We start from the raw sequence: 20,362 nt of genomic DNA, 5'->3' as shown, positions 1-20,362 counted from the left end.
ACAGGTTTATGAAGTACAAAATATGCTTGAAATATCTTTTTTGAAGTTATCTGCCATGCAATCAGTCTGGGGAGTCTCTAGGGAGAAAGTTGGACACAAGTGTTCTGAAATCAGAGATTGTGAAAAATGTTTGCCGTTTAAAGATCCATCAGCATTCTCCACATATAACTGTAAATTCAGGAATCAATATTAAAATACTTTCATACACTGTTAAATTTTATTTTGAAAAACCTAATTCTGAAAATACAGCACAGTTCCATCAAGTAGGTATGTTTTTCACATTCAATACCAGACACAAGAATTTAGGAGATACTTTTTATGTTCTCTTCCTCTCAGGCATAAACATGCTGGGTTCTGCTTTATTCTGCCTTAAAACTGCTTAACTTATCATGACATGCCTCAAATACATCCCTGGTAGTAGAATTAAGATGTAAAACTCTTAACTTAATAGTCCCTAACAGTATACACATGAAAAACAAGTGGCTTATCTGCTCACATAGCAAAACAATGTAGAAAAAAGAAAGACACTTTAGTTTTCCTAATACAGTGGATTTATCTCTACTGCAAGAACTTTAAAATGTAAAAGTTCACTGTGATATTGGCTAGCTTTCCTTTATGTGAAACTAAAGATCAGATGAAAAAGCATATTTGTTGTCACTTAATTGAGAATTACAATGCTGTGCCTATTAGGGCAAACAGATCATTCCAGAAACATGTATCCCTCCTGGCTGCAACACACACAAATCACACAAAGATATTAGTTCAAAAATTTTAATAAAATATATCCTGATACATTTCGTTCTCTGTATTCATTGCTATACTGTAAATTTCAAATAAATACATACTTTAAAGAAACTGGGGGGAAAATTGAGCCACATAAGTTGGTACTGAACAAACAACTGAAAATCCAGTTTGTTAAATTTGTCAAAATTAAGCAAATCAGTCTTACCATCCACCACTTAATATAACCCTTGCCAATTCTTAGAAGACACTAAAATATGTACAATAAATAAATAACTTACATGAAGTAAATGTTTTATAGTTTCCTGAATCAAGTGAGTAAAATCAAGAGTACCAATGCAAATCATGTATAAAATAATTCCTTCCAGAAAAGGAATTACAGGAGGAGGCAAACATGCAATAATCTACTGCATACCATGACTTCAGGAACAGTACATACACATACCTACGGAGCCAATACAATCTTAATTTTCTTTTCTGTGTGAGGTTGCATGTGGTCTATATGCCTAAACAGCAACATGCAGTCTTCTTTGGCACCATGGTTTAAGGTAGTTTACACCAGCTAGTACTGGGAAGTACATAACATACTCAGCCTTGAACAAAGCAAACCAAGACATGCAGCTCCACAGAAAAGTTCTCTAAGATTAGGCCCTACCTGCCACAAGGACATCTTTTCTAGCACTCATCCCTGTAAAATCCCCCTGCTTTTATTTGTGTAGTACAGCATTTTCTTAGAATAGAATGTACCCCAAGGAACTGGTTTCCAAATTGCAAGATAGCTAATACTGCTAAATACATCTTGCTGGTTCTAGCTGAAATGGCTGAAGATACTTTCCTGGGCAGCAATCTGTTCTTGCATATGGAAAATTTGTACAGAGCAAGAATAAAAGGCTGCTTAAAGTGTGCTCTGCCAAGTTCAGCTTCTACAGACCTAGCAAGAATCTGAATGCCAAAATCATTGCATTATGTTCAAATCAGTTTATTCCATTTAATTTTTAAAGAACAACATGCCTAATTACTAGCTTCAAAAGCAGCATAATCAGCAGCATCTAACTCCTGGAATGGTGCTACAGCTAAATAATAACAGCTTGGAACCTGTATAAAACGTGGGTGTCACCTCCAAAACTGTGTCATTCCTAATATTCATCTAATGAAGCCTAAAAGATCAAGTACAAAAAAAAGTGTTTAGATCTAGCTAATGTTTATTTTAATGTGTCACCTGGTTTGGACTCCAGGAAACTAACCACATTTTGGCAAATAAAGATGTCAGACAACAGCAGGTCCACAGTAACAGAAAGCTTTTTTTTTTTAAACTTCAAGTCATTTATTCATCAATATCATTTGAGGATTGATAGTGTAGTTTTACAGAAAAGTCTTCTAAAAGAAAGAATCAGTTGAGGTGCAAGAATTGTTTCATAAGTTCGTAAGTGGTGAAAGCCACGGCCTGGGAAGGAATACAGCGAATGTAATTCAAGGATAGCCCACGGTACAGTCCTCTTCGTACTCCGTGTTGTTGATACACATATTTCAGTGTCTGCACCATGGTACTAGAAAAAGAAATCATTTGTGGATACACATCTTCAGTATCAAAATCATGTTCTTTAAATATAAGATACTTTTTACTTGGGTTTTAAGAGATCCATGCAGAAAAACCCATGGCATTCCACACAGCAAAGCCACGTATGACTAAAAAGCCACATCTGACTAAAAAGACAACCTGGACTTCTGCAACAAATTTGGGCCCAAGGACTGGGAATTGGAAAGAGGATGGTGCAGTCCCAGCTAAAATAGTGTTGGCCTGAAAACACCTGCCCTACAAGACATATTACAGTATTTTACACCAGAACAGCTCCACACACTGTCTTGCCTAACTGGCAGGAAAAGAGCAGAAAAGCATAAATTCCATTTACAATTAATAACCTGAGTATATAGTATTTTACCTTTTTAAAAGCAGAAATTGAACTGTATGTGCAAAGAGAACTTTCTTCACATACTTGTATTGAAACCAAGAAGATATGAAATAGAAAGCACTTGAAGTGCTTGGTATTTCCATGCTATTGAAGACAGTGCTCTTGGAGAGCATCTTCCATATGTTCCAAAGCTTTGACACTTCCTGCTTGCTTTATCCTCTCATCCTCTAAAGACAGGCCTGTGTCTCTCCTTCAGAGCACATCCCTCTATATGGTCACATCAAAATTGTTAAATGGGGAAGCCTCAGGTCTGTAAAAGCAGTCCTCACAAATGCGAAAAGTAAAAAGAACAATGAACACATTTTTCTTTTAAAATCATCAGGAGTGGAAAATAACACAACCAAAAAAAAAAAAAAAAAGCTAGTAAAGAAAACAGAACAGAACCTTCACACTTCACAGTTAAGCAATATCAAGGTTGTTTGTGAAAGGTCACTCAGGCTGCTCTCGGTAGGATCCAACCTTCCACACAGGAGGTTCACAGTGAACTGCATTGGATTCAGGCACACACAATTCCACAAGATGGAAACTAACCAAGAGAAAGCTGTCCAAGAATTGAAATTGATTGAGACAATTTGAAATTCAGAAAGTTTCTCAAGATGAGACCTGATTTAATACTATTAGGATTTTTAAGTTATTATGGTGCTTCCACTTCTAGTGGAGGAACCTCAACAATGTGTAGGGTGTGGGAGACTACTGTAAGTGCAAAAAAAAGCTCAAATAAAATTGTATTATGCAAAATGATCTCAAGGAACAGAATCTGCACCATTAAAATACACTCTGAAATTAGTAAATTTCAGTAGAAGCATTCAGTCTCTTTTTAAAGATCTTGCTGGTATTAAAGGTAGTACAAGTTGCCTTAAAATACAAAAAACTATTTTACTAGTAGAGATACAGGATTACTAACAAGGGTGCCATATTATTTCAGGTATTTTTTTAATCCCAGGTTGAAAATGGTAGCTTTTGTCTGCGGGGAAACATCTTTATTAAAAGAATGAAAAAATCAACAGCACAGTAGTTCAGGGGGTAGGGGTAGTTGTTTTCTTATGGTAGTTGCTTTCTTTTAAAGTTTAAAATTAAGAACTGAACTTAGCTCAGACATCCAAAAACTCAGTACAGATGAAAAGGAAATACTTACAGGCACTTTTCAGAGTCTGGGAGAACTGCTCCTAACTGCATTCGCCTCCGAGTTACATCCAGGGGATATCTACACAGAAGACATTGAAAGAGCAGCTCCAGCAGATGTGTGACAACTGTTGCAATGTTGTCTAAACAAGAATACAAAGAAGTCCGTGCAAACTCCCAGCTCTCCTTTCACTGTGTCAGGAATGCAGTTTAGAGTCTCAATGCAGCGGAAAGCTCTCCAAAAGGGGAGACTCCCCTCACACAACCAAAACCAGCAAACCAGAGCTCTTAATATATTCTATTTGGCACTAGTAAGGAAGACACATGAAGATCAGATGAGTGGATGAAACAGTCTGTAAAATGCTGAAGGGAGAAGACACCTACATTGAAAATAAAATTGACAGTTTAAAAATTAATAGGCAGTGATATATGCAATGCAGGGATTTGGTGAAAAATCCATGCTGTGTAAGTTCATTAAATTAACTTATTTTATGGACAAAATAAAATAGAACAAGTACAGGGTGAGAAAGGAAAAAGCAAGTATAGTAATAAAAATGCCAAATACAATATCTGAGACCTGTCTGGTTTTAGGGTTTTTTTTTAATCCTATGGCTTCACAGCTTACATAGATTTGAAAGTAAATTGGAATAGTGAAATTCTGCAAATTATGTTCAGGGTCAAAATTTTTTAGTTTTCCAAAGAAGCTAAGAAACAAGACCATTACTAAAAAAGATTCCAGTGGGTTTTTAGGAGATGTGCCTGAATTTGTTTAATTGACTCACTGGATAAATCTTAAAAGACCCTGAAGATTAAATAGATATGTAGTAAGTGAAACAATAGGAAACCTGCATTTCAGTATTTGATTAATTTTAAAACCTTATATAAATTTGATTAATTTTAAAACCTTGATAATTAGACTTAGATAAAATTGTGTCAGATAAAAGTTTCTTTAGAATGAACAGCTACAGAGATGCAACCAACCCCATACCCAAACTTACGATATTGTCTGAGCTATTGCTCCAGCTATGCCACCACACAGCAGGTTTACGTGTGTTTTCAAAACTAAGACATCAGGGTTATCTAATGAAGGCCGTCCAAGCAAGTTAGGTGCTTGAGCAAGTCCAATGCTCTTTAAGGTACCAAAGGTAAAAAATGAAAAACCTAAAAGGAAATTTAATTTTATGTACTTTCATTAAAAAAACTATTTGTTGATGTATCATCATAAACAGAAAGCTGCATTTACAAAATGAAACTATTTTCCAGTTCTTTTGGACGTTTTTTGTTAAGCAGAAAACAGATAAACAATAATTTGAACTTCTACAGAAACTTCTGTCCAAATGGATTTGTGCTTATACATAACACTACAAGAATACTTTAAATAAGCTTGACTCTGAGTTTTAAGTTACTAGATTGCTGTCAAGAATCTTTCCTTGCCGCTAAGAATTGCTGCTGAGATCTTTCCAAGTGAGGGACGTGTCTGAGCTTTTAAAAACGAGGGTGGTTGATGGAGCCGGGCTGCTCTGCTCCTCTGTTCCACATCGCCGCTGCTGGGAGCGTGTAAAGCCACCAGGAGATGGAGCCAACGGAGGCCGCATTTACAGAGCACCGCTCCCGAGGACCTGCCTGCTGGAGGGAAACAGCCTCCTCGTTTTCTTGGGGGGAAACTGGGAAGTCCAAGACAACCACTAGTTTACCTTTCTCACTCTCAACTCCAAATTGCAGAAAAGCTAGGCTTTGACTATTGTAGACGCTTTTTAAGGGGTTTCATTGAATGTAATTTGGACAGAAGCTCATTAACTAGGTCTGCAAATATATTAAACCAATTTAGCAGTGCACAGAACTGCTGCTTTTAACTTACCTGCATATGGTGCCATTCCCACCACAGTTGGCATCAGGCCTCTGTAGAATCCACTAAAACCACCTTCCTTTGAAAGAAAAACACAGCAGCATTTGTAGCAAGAAATACAAGTCTCGAGTTCTGCTGCTCATACAGACTCCCATGACAGCAATCTGACTAGCACCATCTACCACCAAGGAGCTCCTATCATGCTCTGCTTCCTGTGCCTGAAGAATTGAAGGGACAACTGCCTGACTCCAAAGGAAATAAGGAAGTGAAAACAAAAGAGAAAAATCTACACCCATTATAACTGAAAACATTCATACATAGCCCACCTCCCCAAATCTTTTTGGTAACATCACTGCTTTTCTTGAAAAGAGCTTTTCTGCTGTTTCTGACCTCCCACGTACACAAGCCTTAGCTACAGCTCAGCGGCCTAAGTCAAAAGCAGCATCCAAATAACTTTTTCCATTAAAAAATTCAAAGTGAATGAAGTCACGTTACTTTGCACTAAGCCATTATGTTCAACGCAGTACACCATTATTTAAGAGCATGCTTTGCTTTGACAGAACTGAAGATTAAAAGAAAAAATACCTTTGTGTAAATCATCTTGAATGCATGGATAATTCCCATGTACTTGTGTTCCCCTTTTACTTGGAACGCCAGGCGAACTCTAACCATATCAAGAGGGTAAGTACAAATCACTGCTGTAATACCTTTATTAAAAACAAAAACAAAACAAGCAAACAAAACTCACCTACACCTTATCTGATTCTAGGATTATTTTGAAAACTAGACTTTCCTTTTCTGGCAATGAATACAATAGCATATACAAACTATTTGGGCAAATAAACACTTAAAGTCACTTCTAATCAGCAAAGAGGAACACTAACTCCAGTAACACAGAAAGGATTTATGTTTGTACTTGGTGTTCACTGAAGCAGCACACCTAGGCCCAGATTTTCCAAGATTTATAGGCCTGGCTATATTCACCTGAGCAATCTTATTGAAATTCATAGCTCCTAAGAATCAGGCTAGTCAAGTACATCAGCTTTCCTGGATTGCAACCATGAAACCTAAACCTACAATATTAAAAAAAATTCAAACCACCGAATTTACATGTTTTATTCCAAAAAGGTTCTGTCAGAATTTGGTGTCATTACTGGGTATAGGTACATGTATCTATCTACTGTATCTGAAAATATTAAACATATTCTAACAACACACTAAATATATTCTAATTACATCTAAAATAGAGCCAGGCTGATACTGATGAGAAGTACTTAACTGTGTTGCATTACTGCATTTTAATAGTTCATGTTACATCAGCACTTCTATTTTAAAACTATGAAGAAAAGCTTTCTAGACTTAAGATGCAAAATAAAAGAAAAAAAAAAATCTTAGAACTCATCCAGTTAGGAGCTGCTTCAAAGCACCTTAAAAGCTGACCAACTGGCAATTTTGGGGTACAACTCCAATACAGAAAACAACAATTCTAACACTCACCTAAGTAAAAATTATTTCCATCTGCTAGGTATTGAGGTAAACCACGCAATGGCTGACATTCTTTGGAAGGAATAGGAATACATAAAACTGTTGACTAACAACAGTGGTCATTTTCTGATGGTACACCACAGTCACCAAAAAAAAAACCAAAAAAAACCCAATAAAACAAACAAACAAAAAAAACCCAAAAAAAACCCCACACCACCAAAAAAACCAAAACTCAACCAAAAAATCTGAGGAAAGGCAAAAAAGAAAGTAAAAAACCTTTATAATTGGCACTGTTTTCTAAAAACTGCTTTGATTTAGGGAAATGTAGCTTTAGCTTTTTAAAATTGGTCCTACAGAAGGTAAGTAGGCTTGTTGTGGAAAGAAAATTGTCACTTGTTTTTGTCTGGAAATTGTCACCTCTTTTTAAGTTTTAATAGTTTCTTAATGACACCTGTTTTTGTAGTTATCCTCTCCCCTCCTTTCCACAAGGCCAAGACAAATCCGTAACAGGGGAAAGAAAAAAAGCAAACAAACCAACAACAAAATCCAAATGCAACACAACTCCTGCAGATAAGCTCTTTATAATTTTTATGCCTGGAGTTAAAAAAAAAAAAAAAAACAACAACAAAAAAAAAAACACTGCTCTGATAAACTGAATGATCTGAAAGTTACCAGGATTAGATGGTGAGATAAAAAAACACTCTAAGTGAGCTATCCAAAAATCTGACACTGGTCAACTCTCACCTGGGAACCAAGTTTGTGGGATTCTGGATTATCCCACCAGTAATTCATTTTTGAAGACAAAAATATGTCTTTTGGAGATTTTGGAAAAGTCCTCTGAACAAAAAGGAGACATCTGCAGTTTATCTCTGAAGTTGTCTCACCCAGAGGATTCAACAGTCGGAAGCTGCAAAACACTAAAGTAGCTTCAAGACTGTTTCCACTGTCTCACTGTCTTACATAAAATGCAATCCCTCAGTCTAGAGCCATTCCCTAATGGATTCCCTGAGATGTCCAGAAATAGCATCAAATAAATCAATTCAAGCAGTTTAAAACAAATTGGGGGGGGTGGGGGAAGCACTTTTACAGAGCTTTAGGAGTGCCATCCCACTTCAGAAAACAGACTTTATGCCCTCTTCACTGATATCTACCCAGGCACTTCCTCTGAACAAAGGCTAGCAACAGACCAACCAACAGCTTGGTGAATGTGTTATCAAGTGAACATACTCTGAAACCAGTACAATTTAAGGAAAAAAAAAAAAAAAAACAAACTATAGATGAAACTGAAAGAAATGGTATGTAGTAAGGATTTAAATAGAAACTTTTAATTTCCTTTTTTCTTAAAATCTTCTAGCCATGAATTTTGAAAAAAAAATAAAGAAGTAAAAATGGGATTTGGGACATCAGCCACAATATATGCTGTCTTGTAGCAATTAGGAGAGGCATGTTACTGCTTTACTGTTCATCTAAGGAAAATGTACACAGAAGGGATTAGGATTTCTTTTGGGGCTCAAGAGAGACACTATGCTTTCCAAGAGGAACAGCAGCCAGCTGTGGGACACAAAGTCATTGTGGTGAAGTCTACAAAACTACTCATCTCACCTCTGAGAGCAGTCATTATGAGAAGTCAGACCACAACATCTTAAAGCTCAGTCCCAGGCTTGAAAAATCAAAGTCTATTCCCATAAATGATAGCTAAGCCAAAAATCTCTGCAGGGGTAGGTTAAATAGGACAGATTCCAAAGTGTATAAACAGTTCAGAGATACATACAGCACTTGCCACTCCCTGATCTGAAATAATCATAATAGGGGAATGTAGCTACACCCTGCAAAGAGCCACTTCCTCAAAATCAGCAGACTTTCACTGTCAATGCTTACTCAGAAGTCAGGGAAAGAGCCTCCTTCACTTCCCATATTGTCCTCAGCACTTTTGGCCACTCTTGGGGACAAGACACAGGGTTACACAGACCAAAGATGCAATGACACTGAAGCATATTAGACACTCCTTGATTTCCTTCCCAGGTTTTGGGAGTTAACAATGAGATTAGCTCCACAGGGATTCATCTGACTCCCCATTTCCCTACTATCTCTCTATTCTTAGTAATTTTATTTCTTTGGAAATAAAAAACTATCTGGAGCAAGAAAAAAACACAAGTGAAATACATTTACATTGCAAACACAGCTGGTATGCAAGTTTTACGACCTCTGTATCATGCTCTTTGTACTGTATCAGTAGCTCCAGAGATCAAATTAAGCACTGACAGGAGATTCAGAGGAATAAAGCTCAAAAACTGATAAGCACAAGACACAGCCTTGAACTGCAGATTTCCTCCTTAGCTAATATAAAGATTAAATTATCCAAGTAGCAGCTTCTGAACAAAATAAAACTTTCTGCAGAAACTACATACAGAGAAATCGCTGATGACCATAAATATTTATCAGGTTAAAGAATGCCTAATTTATCAGTCCTAATATTTTTTATGTCCAATATGTGATTCTGTTTCCCTCCATAGCGCATCTGAAGAAGCAGACCAGATTTTTTTTTTTAAATGCTGACTGAAGTAGGTAACTGTCAATTACATACTATTTAAAATGGAGACAGTCATATCCTCCTAGATAGTGCTAGGTCCTCCTAGATAGTGCTAGTAGTATTTTCAATCACTTTTAGTAAAAGTAAAAAGCTAAAAACAAAAGCATAATTTCTGTATTGGTTTAATGGGACTTGAGTTTATTCTAGATAACATCTAGTCTCTTTTGGCTTTGTCATTTTGAAGTTAATCAAATGCAGAAGAGGAAATACACATTTCTGTGTTTTGATTTGGATTTTTCTATTAGAAAACTTTAAAAAAAAAGTAAAATCATCCTGTGATGTTTTATTGAATGTTACTTGTTCATTTTTGTTGTAATATGATAAATTTAGTTCCTAAACCACATAAACCTCTATGATTTCTCTTCTGCCCAGCTCTCTTTCCTTAAAAGAAGTTATACACTACTTATCTGTTAATGAAGTGTTACAGCTGAAATTTGAATCACATAAGACTCAGGAAATTCAGAGTTAGAGTTTCCACAGTAACTTTAACTGGGTCTCCTTAAATATATGCATTACAATGGGCTTTTCTTCCCCTCCACTACCCCCATCCTCACTGCCTTGTTTTCCCCTGTGGATATGCTTTTGATCCTGTTTATCACTTACAGATGACACTTAAATGTTTCCCTCCACTTTGAGCTGATTCAGGTCTGTTGACCACTAGTCATGTTGGAAACACTGACATAAACAAGATTTAAGTACAGTGTGTAGAGAGAAGTGAAAGCAGACAGCTGCCTGGCTAGATGGTGTAGAAGGGACAAAAAGTTCAAAGAAATACAGGTTATCTAGTCTCAATACTGCATCTCACGAAACTCTGCACCAACACTGGGGTTTGTGCAGCACTTCATCTCCTTTAGTGTTAAAGTGTGAAAGAAACAGAAAAATTTCCTTTATTGGAGCCATCACAGGAGGGAAAGCAGGAAATAGTACCAACTGCTTTCAAGTCTTTTCTTTTTCGTTTGCAAACCTAGAAAACTTCTGTACCAGATTTCAAACTCTCTGCTCTTCTTAGTGCCTCCTTCCTCCCCTCTATCTCCTTGATATACTTAAGATAAACCCTCTACCTCTTATTATCTAAACAATATCCCAATAAGCAGTTAATGCCACCTAGTAAACAAAAAGTGAGACACTCACATGTGACACTACATAAATATTTTACTGCTGTGTTCATCTCATCTCAAAGTCAAGCTCAGTGCCTCACTTCTGGGGTTCTAAAAATTAAACTATTGAGTATATTGTACTGAAACACAGCACATAAAGCAGATTGTGCTTGCCAGATACCTCTGTATATTTATTTCTGTTATTCTAACCACACAAACCAGAGATTTAACCAGTAAAGTGCTTAAAACAATGCCACATGCTATTAATTTATTTATGGGAAGAATTCTACCCCATCCAACACTGACAGACTATGCTGATTATTCAGTGTTGTCACAGTGCCTCCCAGTCAGGTTCCCAGTCTCTGACAAAGCTCCTGGAAAAACTAATAACAATAATCTTTTTTGCAGGGGGGCAGGGAGTGAACTGCAAAATAGTCCTTAGAACAGTTAAACCAGGGGAAAGGAAAAAATAGGAAGAAAAGAAATAACATCTATAGATCTGTGGTTTTTTGTGATTTTTCAGATAGAAAGCCAGCCAAGTTCTGGAACATATCTTAGCAATCAGCATTTGTTAGTTTTTAGGACTATTCTCATTGTTTAATTTCATTCTCTTTCCTCTGACACCACAAAAGCCTGAATGATTTATTTAGATCTTCCCTTGTTTAACTGAAGGTAGTATTAAAAAAATCAGTGTATTTTTTTCCAAAAGAAGCTAAATATGAATACCTGTAACTATTTAAGGACTGTCACTAGATAGTACTAAGCCTATTTTACAAAGGAAAAGCAAATGAAGAATCACCTCAATTAAAACTCAGTCCACTATTACTTACCTTCCCCTGTTTTTTTCTTAGCTACTTTTGACTCAATTACTAGTAAGAGGAAAATAAATATATAATCATAATATACACTGGCACTTTCCTGATAGGTTTTTCTGTTGCTATTGCACTAAGTAATAAATGAGAAATTTTAATATTCATGAATATGATCTAAAGAGCATTATGACAAACCTGCACTGGACATGGAAAAGTACATAAATTTCTAACAAAACCAAAGCAACTACTGATTTAAGAAGCCACAGTTCTATTTCTGTGGACTTATATTCAACCTAGCAGCAGTGGCAGAGGGGCTGATGAGCTAATTCTACTAGAACCTGCAGCTTTGTATTTCATATTGATCACACTGGTTTTTACACTTTTTAAATGCCAAAATAAAAGACTATTAACAAAATGTGCTTCACAGCATAGCACAGAATTCACCACTTGCATGAACATTTTTAGAAGAATACTCTTAGACAAACAGATTTCAATTAGGCAACCACATTAAACTAGCCATTTACTAGTATATTTGCTTAATACAAATTTGCAGAAGTTTGACTCAACATCATGTCATCAAGTCATCCTCTGAAGGAATGCTAACTCCTCAGCAAAAGGCAGTCTGAAATCCCAAGTACAAAACTATACCTGCCATGGATCCAGCCATTAATCGATGCACATGCCCAGAAATCCCAAGCTGCTTCTTTATTACCTACACGATATGGAACATTTATAGTAGTCAGATGTCAGAAAAGACAGGGAAACACAGCACAAACTTTATTAGCACATTAGTGCAAATTCTGCAGCAGTTTCCACGAATTTACAAAACAAATTCAAGCCAGAACATTTAATTACTGTTAGAACTTTTTAACACTGTTTCCAATGTTAAACACTGTCTCCACTGCTGCTGTTTCCAATTTCTTATTAAAAACATGAAAGTATTAAAATTCCACTAACAAAGCAAAACAGTAAGTTGAAAGTATTTGTACTGTTCACTTCAGAAATTAGATTAATTGTTTATTTAGCTATCATTAATGTGAGTTAAACAAGGCAAACTGAGTATACAGATAGCAAAATACACTGAACAAAGTTGAAAAGTAAGAAGAGTCAATTTTTCTTACATGCACATCATGTGAAATACTCCCATAAAGATTTTAACTGGATTAAAAGAAAAAAAGAAAATAAAAAAAAAGGAGAAATAAAAAGGAAGAGAAAAAGGACAACATTTCAGAGTAAGTTAATTACAGCCTGGGAGGAAGTTAGAAATTACTTTCCAAGCTTTTTATCAAATAACTGAGATTTGCCCTTTGTGCTATAAAGATCATTTAGTATCTTCCTCCTTTAAGATTTTTTTTTTTCTTTTACATATCCTTGCGAAATACTGTGAAGGTTTCTGGTCACTTAATAGGTAACGAAAGCGCTATGATGCTGACGAGGTTCTTGAAATTGCAGATTCATAAATCATTTCAATTATAAAGGAGGGCATGCTGTCTTTTATTCCACATGACATAAAACACACACAGATGAACAGCATTCATGACTGGAGCACAAAGAAAAGAACCTACAAAACCCATTACAGTAACTTCTTTGTATCAGTCTTTTGAAATTTAGGGAAGGGAATCACAATTTCAATCCCATCATCCTCAGTGAATATTGCACCATTTACTTGGCTGGGTACTAAATCTGACCTTTCAAACATTAAATTTCTCCTCACTAATAACAAAATGATATTTTTACCACAAACAGCAATGTTTAAAAATACCTTCATGCTAACAACTGACTTCCATAAGATGTTGTAAAGATTTATTAATGAAAGGGTGAATGTGGGAAAACAGAAAAGACTCAACCAATCTTGCAGAACCCTGAAATGAGCATTTTTATCTTCAAGGTTATTTTTATCTACAGCTTGATATGATAATTTGTCAGGTCAAATGTAACAGTCATATCCAGACACACTTTCAAGTTTAAGTCATTTTATCCATGAAGTACTAGGAATCCCAACATAAATACAATAAAGTTGTTTCATTCTACATTTTTTCCTGTATTATTCACAAAGGGCTACCTCATAGCAATACAAATAGCAGTAGACTTGAAATTACCTTTTGTTTTCATTAAAAGAAAGGGCATTATTCTCAACAATACAAGCATTTAGAAATCAGTGTGATTTTCTTTTTCCTTAAGCAACATCACAAAAGCTTCCCCATTGCCTTGGTATTTTTTAATGAGTAAATTCTGATAAAATTAAACCACCTTAGAAAAGATATGTAGCTAATTAAAAGACACAGAAGTTTCAGTGTTAGTTTCACTTACTCAACCAGTCTGTATTCACTGCAGACAGGAAAAAAACAAAAGGACAAAGAAAACAATAAATTCAGCTACCTTTTTATATTGGTCAAATGCCATAAACTGAATAGCCCCATAGGGAAAGATTCTAATCATCATGGCCCCGTTTCCTTTATACAGCCCAAGGTAACCTTCCTTTTTGGGGACAGCACGTAACGTAGAAAATACTCCTGCAGCAACACAAAAAAGGGTATTTAGCACTGGGGAAGGAAAAAAAAAAATCAAGGAAATGCTACTGTAGGGAAAGTAAGCATATAAAGCTAAGGCTGCATCATGTTGCTCATATAAGTGTGGAAAATCCTTTCACTGCCCAAACGCTGCTGGAGGGGAGAGCCTTCAGGTTAAGTTTTATCAGTTTGCTCATCTCCCAGACTCAGCTCTGCACTCAGGCCCCAGTACTCGCCTGCACTGTGAACAATGCTCCTGCAGATGCCACCCCCATCAGGGCAGCCTAAGGCCAACAACACAGGGGAGGGAACTGGCTGACCTATAATTCAGTCAATTCTAGATAAATAAATAATGCTTCGAATTCTAAAACCTTGGCAAAATTATATTGCTACATGATAAATTATAGATTAAATACCATCACTGAGGAAATCAAATTCTCATTACTTACAACTTAAATATCTCATTCTTTATCTCAGAGTTGTTGCAACAAGAAGCAATCCTACTTCATTTTACTCAGTGGCAAATAACACAAGATCACACAAAGTTTTGGCAAAACCTATAGTTTTACTATAAACGCTAACTATGCACAGTTGCTATCAAATTCACTTTTTAGTTTGATTCTATAAAAGAATTAACTGTGATAGTCAAACGGTTTTAATTCATACGCAACTACTAAATAAGAATGGAAAATGAAAAAGGTATCTTGCTTTCAGGCAGGAAGAAGAGTGGCTGACACTTTCATTTGAAGTTTAAACAAAACAAGTATCTATTAGTTTTTGAGATTCTAAGAATATGAATAGATTAGTGCACTTTGTTACTATATCATTGTATATTAATATATTATTACATATTTAGTAGCAAATTTACTTTTAAGATGTCATGGTTATCACATGCCTCTGAACTTACTTATGCCAAGACCAGAATTTCTCTCTATGCTGCAACGATGAGTTACTGTTTCTACTTCCTAGAACACAGCGAGATCCACAAGCTCCACAATGCAAAGGCAGAAAAACACAGAGGGAGGACTCTGATGAACTGAACCATCATGTCTCTGCACTTACAGGTACCTCATCCACATAATTCTCCTTTTTTGCCTACATGTAGCATGGACACACATTCAAGTCAGACACAGTTCAAATCATCAGCATTATATCTGACTCCCAAAATAGGGAATAACATAAGATTTTACTTGCCAGCTAAGGCACAGTACAAAGCAAATTGAAGATTTAAAATCCCAGTCAAAGCAATTATTTCACCCTTCAGTTCTTAGACTTGAGTGTATACTTGTGTCTGCATTACTGTGTTGCTTGTGTTTCCCTTTTTGCCACAGTGAATATATATATCCACTGAATTTTATGATTTAGCGATGATTTATTTTTCCAACTTTTAAAAAACATTAGTGTCTAAGTTAATAACAAGTTCAGTTACATGCAAAATTAGCCAACTCTGAATATTTTTTTCCCCTGACAATTGCAACACTGAAATTTTGGAGCAAAAGTTATGACATATTTCAGTAACATCTGACATAAATGGCTCAAATGCCGTGCACAAGAGGGCACTGTTACAGCCCACAGAGAACAGTTCTGGACACGTGAGTTTGCTCTCACCATGATGCAACACAGATGCTGAATACAGATCACCTGCACCTTAGAGCAGGCACAAACCCTCTGCTCTCTCCATGCCACCAGCCATGCCTCTGTCTGAATTGCAGGGATCCCCACAGCCCATGGGAACCACTGCAGCACAGTTCTCACTTAAATCATCCAAGCTTTGAAGCTATGATTACCAGTCTCCTGCTGGCTTCTGTAAGCAGAAGATCAAGCTTAGCTCTTACATGCCTTATTGGGGATTATTCTGACATCTCAATCTCTAACACATCGATTGATACCACAACTTACACAGGGCTTTGTTTTTCTTTTCAAACAGCAACAAAACATGGCACGCAGCCTGACCAGACAGATATAACCTGTCTGATGAGCACCTTTTTTATCAGCCTCATCACCGAGTAAATTATTAGACCCAAACCACACACACTGCATTTAAAACCAAAAATGAGATGCCATCTTACCTAGATGTTTGTAATGGTGGTTATGAGCTTGCAGCAAAATCTTTACTCGATCCAATGGCGCAGTAGTTGTTTTGGCACAACATCCTGCAACACCTTTCCAAGAGAGAACCAGAAAAGAGACAGGATGAAAAAAGTTCTTTAGATCAGCAGTTAAATAAGGGATTTTTCTAATGTAGCTAACTCTATTAGGAACTGGAAAAAGCCCCAGTGACAAGTAAACAGCTTCTATAAAATGCTAAAAAGCCATTGAAGACTTACCAAAACATTTAAGCTACTTTTCCTGTTTACAAAAACCCAGGCCACTGTCGTCTCAGCTGCTAAGGTCCTTGCAGAAGGAACTTTCCTGAAAGTTACTCAAGAGTTTTCCATCCTATTTCCTCCTTCCCTTTTCCGGGAAACAGCCCTTGCTGATCTTCCCAAGGAGGTGGGCTACATGTCTGTCGTGTACCCTGTGGTACTTCAGAGAGTGAGATCCAACAGAGAGTGTGGCATGATGTAAATACTGTAAATAAACACAACCTTCTCCTACCCGCAGCAAATCAGTCACCTGAGACAACACCTTACAGAAAGAATAAATAGGTTTTTCTGTAAAAGGTTAGTAATGAGGTATTCTGCCTGCCATTTTACTGTCTCGCCCCTTCACACTACCTTCATCTTCTCAACAACAACCTCAACAGTCTGAGGCCAGGGATAATCCGCCCTCCCCGAGTACCCAAGGGAGAGTTTGGGCTCCGGGAACATTTAACTGGCGGCTGACCGGGGCTCCTCGCTGGTTCTGACACACGCGCGAGTCACGGTCGGGCACCGCGTCAGTCCATGAAGGGAAAAAGGAAAACCCAGCTCCCTGCTTCCCCAGGTGACGAGAGCCGGCGGCGGTGTCACCGGGGCCAGCGACACCGCGGTCCGCCTGCGCCCGCCGGCCCGGGGCACCCACCTCCGGCGATGAAGGAGCGCAGCCAGTAGAAGTCCCGGCGCGCCGCGGCCGGGGGCAGCGCGGCGCCGGGCCCCGCCGCCGCCGGGGAAGCCATGGGGCAGGGCCGGGCCGCTCCCTCGGGCGGCGAGCGGCGGCGCCGCGCCCCCGCCGCGCCGCAGGGGCGGAGCGCGGGGCGGCCCCGCCGAGCCCGGCGCCTGCGGACCGCGTCAGCCGCGCCGCGCTCCCGCCTGCTCCGCGGCACGGCGCGGCCTGGAGCCCGCTGCTAACGCCCCGGGCAGCCTTGCTGCCCCTTGACAACAGCCATCCTCGCATTTCGCCAGCAAACGCGTACAGTTACACCTATGGGTGCACATAACCAAAACCTGAAGAGCTCGAATTAGACTGTGCTGTAAAATGCATCGATTGCTCTTTAGCCATTTAAATAGCTACTTAAACTTCGGGCTAGAACATTAATATTTCTTTTGTCTGCAATTACGGTTTCAAACCCAGAAAAAAATACTCAGTGTGATTATTTATATGCAAGTTTCAAAATGCATGTGAAGGGGAAACATCAGTGGTTTTATAATCAGAAAGGTCAAACAATGATTCCACACCTGTCAACATTTTGGACAATTTTTTAGATTTGCTGCAATGTCTCTGCTGATTACAGTGTATAAAGCATTCCTTTATAATAATAAATAGCAGGAGATAGTTGACCTTTTGTCTTCAGCTCCTGAAGAAAAAATTCACAAGTGTACCCTCTGGATGCTGGTGCATGGAGCAAGGAGGGAGTGTACACCTGATGCCTGGTGACAGCTGGTGAGAAAGCTCATGCTATCTGCTTTTCTATTATTTTTCTGCAGTTACTCATCTATTCCTTGTATACTTTTTGCCCCATATGATTTCAAGTATTCTACATACCAATATGCCTTCTTAAAAAATTAGTCTTATAACACAAAGAAACCAGTCAAACAGATCTCAATGCTTGCATGAGTAAAAGGAATCACTTTCCAAAAAAAGTTGCCAGAATATTTTTGTTTTGCTTATGTGAGATTGCCTTCAAGAGAAATTACTCATTTTTGCCTTCAATAGATTATAGTCTTTAAAATTAAGCATGTGTCAGAATCAGAAAAAAACTTCATTTTGCTCTGTTTGATCATTGCATCATTTATATATGTGAGAAATGGCTGTTACAATATTCATTCTTTCCCACAACTAAAAAAAAAAGAATAGATTTCTTCTACAAAACATTAAATAAGTCCTTTACAGCGGAAAACCCTCAAGCCATTTTCCCTTTTGTAATATACCTGCAAAAAATTTTTTTTAATTTGTTGAAATCACTCTTTGTAAGTCTCTAATAGAAAGGCAACTGTTCTGTGAGTTACTGAAACAGGTTTTTTTAGCCATTGTTGATGCCATTTTCTCTACCCAGTTCATATTCTTTTGGGTTTCTGCTCAGGAAAAGCCTCCTCCCACCACAGCAACCATACTGTGTTAACAGCTCCAGCTGTAGGAGCCTATCTTACCGATTTCACATAGAAAAGCATTGCAACTGCACTAACAGCTGAGAGTCATCAAGTTCCTAGAGTTTCACCACATACTAGAAAAATGAATAATCACGTAGCTGGGCTGTCACTTCTCTTAGCTAGGGCAGGATATTTCAAGAAGATACTTCATTAGCCCTCATAATTTAGGGAAGGGTGCCCCATGTATGCTTACTGTTTAGGAAAGCAGAAAAAAAATACATTGCAAAGTTAAACAGAACATCTTGCATAGATATATTAACACAAAGGAATTTAGCAATGAGCTTTATGTACCTAGCTTTATTGGTTTTCTTTAAATACTTACTGGTATAAAGTGCTTTCAAGGTCTGTTTTCTTTATTAGAGGCTGTAGTAGTTCATTTGCACATCTAAATCCTAACATTCTCCCAGTTATCACTTCATCATTTTACCTCAAAATGTTTACACCTTTTACAGAATTTTTCTGGTGGCATGTCTTTTATGATGCATTCTTAAAAGTCATCAGAAATATTAATGCAATTTGGGTTACACTCATGTGTGATACCGTGCAATCCTCCCCCAGTAAATCAACAATCAGCGGGGGAAGACATTAAAATTACAATACTCAGGAGCAACGCTACAAATTTGAAGAAAAAAAAAATCAAGCAGGTAGGTCATTTTAGCAATTGTAATTTGTTCCAAAATTTTCTGTTGCTAAAGAAGTTATAAACACATTCTAAATATATCTCAATTAAAGTAGACTGTCAAGGTTCTAATTAGGTAAACTGTCCTCGTAGTAGCGGTTGCTGGAAAGAGTCTTTTCAGTGCTCTTAAAATGCTGGTGTATACTAAGCCCTGTTTTGGGATAGCTGTACAAATTACCATCAGGTATCATACTTCTGTAAGCTTTTTAAGTCTTTAGGCTTGCTTCTGGTCTTTTCTAATTAGTGATCTGACATAATAGCTGTCTAGTTGCCTGTTCACTCGCCTCAAACCACATCTACGGATATCAGGAGTACATAACTCTCCCCACACGATAATTCTTCTTCTGCCACAAAAATGACAGCTTGCAGATTGCAACTCTAGCAAACCTCAGTTCCTCAGCACTGTACTGTCCTGAACTCTCTTTACCTCTGTCAGAAGTAGCCAGAAGTGCTCATTGTGAGGTGAGCAAGGAGCCAGACACAAGCTCAGCACAGGAGGTACCTCCGCTGACAGGGCACAGTCCTGCAGCAGGACAGGCAGAGCTGGGGCTGGGAACAGGCTCCAGCCTCAGGGACAGCACAAAGCAGCTCTACAGCACAGCCACAGAGGCAAGAAAGGAACAGAAGGCAAGGCCCAAAACAAAGCTAGAGGCAAGCCTGAGGGTCAGCTAGAAACCAAATCAGCCAACAAACAAGACCAGAACCAACCACCAAAACAAACACACCTACACTAGAGCTTAAACACGAAGTAATTACCTGGCCAGGCCTGAGCTTAAATGGAGTTCAGGGCCCACCAATCAGGTGTGTGGGTGGAGGCCTCAGGTGAGGCTGGTCGAGGCCATGAAGCCTTGTTAACACCCTCAGGACCCTGACAGGCCCTGTCAGTGGAGTCTTTAATGAACATAAATATTTGACTAATCAGTTACTGAGCCTGCAAATACAGTGGGTTTCAAATTGCTCTGGCTAAGCATGTCCCTTTCTTTCAGGAGCCAGGAAGAGGTG

The 20,362-nt window shown here is 38.0% G+C and overlaps 1 protein-coding gene across 7 annotated transcripts; it reads right to left on the bottom strand.

The window, feature by feature from the left end:
• Window positions 1-195: 195 nt before the first annotated feature.
• SLC25A16 (solute carrier family 25 member 16) lies at window positions 196-17,320 on the bottom strand. 7 transcript variants are annotated; one of them, XR_014956384.1, is made up of 10 exons: window positions 17,177-17,320; window positions 16,243-16,335; window positions 14,043-14,176; window positions 12,312-12,375; window positions 6,265-6,386; window positions 5,692-5,758; window positions 4,832-4,994; window positions 3,847-3,915; window positions 2,682-2,961; window positions 196-2,288 (listed from the first exon to the last, which is right to left on the bottom strand). XR_014956384.1 is itself a non-coding variant. In XM_021529059.3 (10 exons), the coding sequence occupies exons 1-9, from the start codon at window positions 17,268-17,270 to the stop codon at window positions 3,141-3,143; spliced, it is 918 nt and encodes a 305-aa protein (XP_021384734.1). In that variant the 5' UTR covers window positions 17,271-17,320; the 3' UTR covers window positions 2,194-2,288; window positions 3,096-3,140. The 7 variants fall into 7 exon arrangements, 6 of the variants coding, with proteins under 6 accessions (XP_021384733.1, XP_085439965.1, XP_085439966.1 ...); XM_021529059.3 differs by lacking the exon at window positions 2,682-2,961 and adding an exon at window positions 3,096-3,252 and having other exon boundaries at window positions 2,194-2,288; XM_021529058.3 differs by lacking the exon at window positions 2,682-2,961.
• Between the last annotated feature and the right edge of the window lie 3,042 nt (window positions 17,321-20,362).

This window comes from Lonchura striata, chromosome 6 (genome assembly GCF_050655825.1).
Source record: "Lonchura striata isolate lonStrDom1 chromosome 6, ASM5065582v1, whole genome shotgun sequence".
In the NCBI taxonomy this organism is placed as follows: Eukaryota; Metazoa; Chordata; class Aves; order Passeriformes; family Estrildidae; genus Lonchura; species Lonchura striata.
The sequence above is the reverse complement of the archived record's forward strand: the minus strand, read 5'-3'. Positions and strand labels throughout refer to the sequence as shown.

Bases quoted from the DNA above. Each gene is read 5' to 3' on its own strand.
- SLC25A16 (XM_021529058.3), bottom strand. From the start codon at position 17,270: ATGGCTTCCCCGGCGGCGGCGGGGCCCGGCGCCGCGCTGCCCCCGGCC. The intron at 4,995-5,691 runs GTAAGTTAAAAG...ATTTCCTTTTAG, and splicing joins GGGAATGGCACCATATGCAG to GTTTTTCATTTTTTACCTTT. The intron at 3,916-4,831 runs GTAAGTTTGGGT...TCTTCTGTGTAG, and splicing joins GCAATAGCTCAGACAATATC to ATATCCCCTGGATGTAACTC.